The 5,000-nt window shown below is 37.5% G+C and overlaps 1 protein-coding gene across 2 annotated transcripts in view; it reads left to right on the top strand.

Annotated features, from left to right (window-relative positions):
• Positions 1–5,000, top strand: part of LOC125046178 (glucose-6-phosphate exchanger SLC37A2-like) — a 23,557-nt gene that overhangs the window by 4,105 nt on the left and 14,452 nt on the right. Inside the window, exon 2 of one of the 2 annotated variants that reach the window (XM_047643870.1) lies at positions 3,158–3,404. In XM_047643870.1, coding sequence (XP_047499826.1) covers positions 3,325–3,404 — 80 coding nt within the window. In that variant the 5' untranslated portion in view covers positions 3,158–3,324. Of the gene's footprint in view, positions 1–3,157; positions 3,405–5,000 lie in introns of those variants that run through there. The other variant, XM_047643869.1, reaches the window with a different exon arrangement.

Here is a 5,000-nt window from a genome sequence, read left to right as displayed (position 1 = left end):
GTTGGGGGAGGGGTATCTTTTCCCAATGGCATTTCAGAAGCTTCTTGCGAGTATTTTGGAAAAGGGAAACTCTAACCTTTTTCTTTTGAAGAAAGTAAGGAGAGCCATAATTTTTCATAAATTCGGTAAGGAATAAAGCTTTGGATATAAAGCACATAGACCTGTACATCGAAATTTAAAGAATATTACTACTGTCTAATGTCCGCTGAAGTTTTATGATTAATTTTAGCTCAACTGTTTACAGCGATACCATATGTAATCCACATGTTTCTGTATACTGTGTACCGTAGCGGGGGTGAAAATTAGCAGCATCCACGCTATTGTACATGCACTAATCAATTTTCCCTATTGTGGATTGGTGCTCGGGACCAGATAAAAGCTGCGGATGTGTTATTCATTTTAACAACCTAGTTTCTCTACATTTCCCCTCTTACTTCGCCACGGAGACCCGCGTAGTCTGAGGACATGCGGGCTACTGAGGGAAGAAGTGAGGGGAGAGGATGAGGACACCCCCCCCCCCCCCCCTTTTAGGCCTCTTCAATTAAACGCTTAGTTCCCTGGGGCAGCTGTTGAGATCACCGCTGAGGGACTCGCTCTCTGGCTTGTGGCACACACACACACACACACACACACACACACACACACACACACACACACACACACGCACACACATACACGCGCATACACATACACACACACACACACACACACACACACACACACACACACACACGCAAACATACACACATACACACACGCAAACACACGCACACACACACACACAAACACGTGCATACACAGACAGACATATATATGTATGTATATATGTTATATGTATATATATGTATGTATGCATGTATATGTATATATATACACATATGCATACATATATATATTATATACATATATATATATATATATATATGTATGTATATGTATACACACACATACATGCATATATATATATATATATATATATATATGAATATATATATATATGTGTATGTGTGTGTGTGTGTATAATATATATATATATATATATATATATATATATATATATATATATATATAAGCTAATTCAAGGGGTCATATCCGGTTCCACAAAGAGCTGAGAAAACGGCGACGTAATCTCGCGAAATGCTTCCCAAGGCTCAATCACTCATTAGTGCATGAGTAGTCTTCGCCCTTAGATCGAGTCAGGCCGGGCACGGAAGCCCAAGTGCGCGCAGGGCAGCCACCAACGAGTCCCGACGATGAAAACGGACAGAAGAAAAACCCGCCCAAAGATGAACGAGGGTCGGCATTCACCTCGGGAGGAGAGTCGGAGCTTACGCCAGTCGGATTCTGACGCGAAGTGCAAGGGATGTATCTGATTGATTTCGAATATATTTTCGTCTGACGAAGATATTTTATTATTATTATTATTCTATTATTATTGTTATTATTATTATTATTATTATTATTATTATTATTACTATTTTTGTTATTGCTATTGTTATTATTATTATACTTATCGCCATTACTACTACTAGTAGAAAAGGTATGAATGAGATCAGGGGCGTCATTTTAGCTTTTTCTTGAGGGGGGGGGGGTTAAGGGGGGAGGGTAGGAGAGGGAAATGAACGAAACCTGAGAAAATAGCAATTCATATATTTTCGACCGAAGGGAATAAGGGATTGAACAAGTGTATCGCCTCCATTTTGCTAATTGTTTTTTTATTCATATTTTGATCGAAATAAATCTGGATTCTCTGTTGCGCATATATATATATATATATATATATATATATATATATACGCACATATACACACACACACAGTATATATATATATATATATATATATATATATATATATATAAATATATACATGTGTGTATATAGACACACATTATCTATATATATATGTATGTGTGTGTGTGTGTGTACTCACACACATACACACACACACACACACACACACACACACTACTCCACCCGCAGAACAGCAACCAAAGTCTGGATAAATGACCTGTCTACTGTTATCTATGGATCTACCGTTGACCATCGAAATGGTTCTTCTGCCAGTTCTAGGTACTAATGTTACTGCTGCCCAATATCTGGGACCCTTTCAGGGGCTACCTCTCTGGGTGAGAGATGACCTGGGAGCAGTGATGATGAAGGGGCAGCTCCACTTTCCCCAAAACTCCAGATCTCCCGAACTAGTCTCATCACTGCATGCAATTTATGGTCATACCCAGGACATATGCATATACACACATATATGTATATATAGTTTCATATTGAATATACGTATATAAACACACACACACACACACACACACACACACACACATATATACACACATATACACACACACACATAGACACACACACACACACATAGACACACACACACACACACACACACATGGGTGCGTTTGCGTGTATGCACCAATATTCATACACATGTGTTTGAACACATGTGTATGAATACACATGAGAGACAAACATTTGTGTGGCTCTAATACCAAGGGGAAATGACCGACCTCATTGTGATTTCCTATTTTCTTTTTTCTTCGACATCATATTTTCCATATAGCACAATACCCCAAAAATCAATAATGATGTCACATGGGTTATCAAGTAGCATGTGAGGTTTTTTGCAACTGACACGTTAACGAATATCAGCTGCAAACGGTAACCACTTGACCGTTTATAGTAACGCGATGAAAAATAACATTACAGTTTCATGTTATTTTTGGATACCTCGGGACAATGAGTCATATCATGGTTTTCCTTTTTATTTTTTCTGACCTTACATTCATCCAGTTACCCTCGATGTTATTATTATTCTTTTCTTTTTTTTTTTTTTTGCTTAATCGCCAGACAGTTCGATAGAGACCTCGGGATTGCTGATAAAACATCTAATCACAAGTATATCGATAGCAAAGGAATAAAAAAAATGTACTCATCTTACTTGACATTACAGATGACAAGTGCATATTTTCTTCTATTTAAATCCTGCAGAAATACCCATCAATGATATCATCAATTCAGTGCACACGATCAGTATTTATATCAAGCATTCGACATCATCAAAATTTATATCTGAAACTATGCTGGTCACAAAAATAAATATTCCGCAAGATAATCGCAGCTGGCAACGTTTCCAATCAGCTGATGGCGAAGGATTTACGAAGCTGAGTGCGAGAACAGCGCAGTCGACCCTCGGCATTCGCAGCGGAGCCTATACCCTCCGTTTTCGTAACCAAATATCGTCCGTTTTCTTGGCTTGTGGACGAGGCAGTTCGTTTTATTTAGTCAGTCGAGAAACGCCTGACATCATGGCTAGATTACCATTGAGTATCCAGGCCATTGAGTCCAGCTGTTGCGTTACTGTGCCCGACAACAAGAAACGGAAAGCGTAAGTCAATATTTTTGTCTTTGTTTTGAAATCATCAGTCTGTCTTTGTTTTGAAATCATCAGAGTCTGTCTTTGTTTTGAAAATCATCACGTATTCATTATCTTGCGAAAGGTAATAATTGCATGTAACTAATTGATAAGAAAATGGAGTAAATGTTCGCTTTTACAAATTTTTCAGGGATATTGGATGAAGGTTAAAAGCAATCGGGTTTATTTGTCCTTTTTATAACAATGTAACCTACTGTCCTTGTTAGAACGGAGCGTGTGGTTTAAGATTCATGTCTCATAATGTCACAGGGTCTACGTGGCCTGAAGCAGGGCCTTCGTTTCCATGTTCATTAGTTTGCATTGTGCCTAAACTACAGTGTATATTTATTTATCATAATTGGCTAATTTTCTGAAGATGGTTCGTGGGGGTTTACAGTCTCCCAAAGAAACTATATATCAGGATATCCTGTGATTTTTTTGTTAAGCCTAGCTTTACGAATCTTAACTTAATGCACCCTAACCAGCAGTCCTAATTTATAAAAAAGGTTATTTTACCCAATCCTAGTCTAGCAAGATCGATGTTTACTAACCTGGCATTCAGTACAGATCTTTTGCAATGTAGTAACTTTAGTGGTTTTCTATCTGAATGTATCTGAAACTCCCTGTTATCTGAAATAGACCTCCATCGCCTCTATGCATCACACCCTGACAGTGATCAACAAACCTCCACGACAGATATTGTGGCAAGATGGAGCTTTGATTGGCATGGTTGGCACAAACTCTGTCTTGCTAAAATGTGACGTATGTGGTGGAGGTTTGTGAGTCTTAGCTAGAGTGTCGAAAATGGCAAATGCATGAAGGTGTTAAGCCCTCAGACAGGTAAAATATGGCTGAGCAACCCCTTCAGATGGGCATAATATGTGTGAAGCAGCAACTCTCTTAGGAGATATCGTTTTTTTTTATTTTATTTATTAACTGCAGTGTCAACACAAATGGTCATTAATGTTAGTTTCCCTGTAATTTCCAGCCTATAACTTTGGGTATTGTCTAGCATAAAAAAAAAATTGCTGTTTGTACAAAATTGCTATCTATGTTCTGGTACAATGGCAGGATATCAAAGGTTGTGTGGTTGTTCAGAAAAGGTCAAGTTTCATTTACAACGCTGACTTGGTCCATCATACACCTTGTGTTGGTGATTCAGAAGAGATAAGTGTAATTAAAGCTTAGGTACAGAAATCTCATATTTATCTGTTTGCTTGATGTGAAATTTCTTATTCATTTGTGCATTTATTTCTTCATATCGATTTTATTCCGTCATGAAATTTTGTCATTGGAAAAGGTTGGAACAAACTGGTATTTGTTTGATAGCTTCAAGATTGAAAAAAAAGTCAAAATTTTGCTACAAAAGACAGATCTTATCTAGGCCATTTTGTAGATGGTTTGATATCAGCACAATTGGGTAATAATATATAATTATACAAGCGAAACTGTGCTTTGCATGCAATTGACATATATCCTATATTAGCGTATGGATTTATGCACATGGTTTATCATTATTTGGTTAGTTATTATGATTTTCTTTTAGGGTATTACACATCCACACATTTT

Source organism: Penaeus chinensis, chromosome 38 (assembly GCF_019202785.1).
Source record: "Penaeus chinensis breed Huanghai No. 1 chromosome 38, ASM1920278v2, whole genome shotgun sequence".
NCBI classification, from domain to species: domain Eukaryota; kingdom Metazoa; phylum Arthropoda; class Malacostraca; order Decapoda; family Penaeidae; genus Penaeus; species Penaeus chinensis.
Note: the sequence above shows the minus strand (reverse complement) of the source record. Positions and strands in the feature narration are given on the sequence as shown.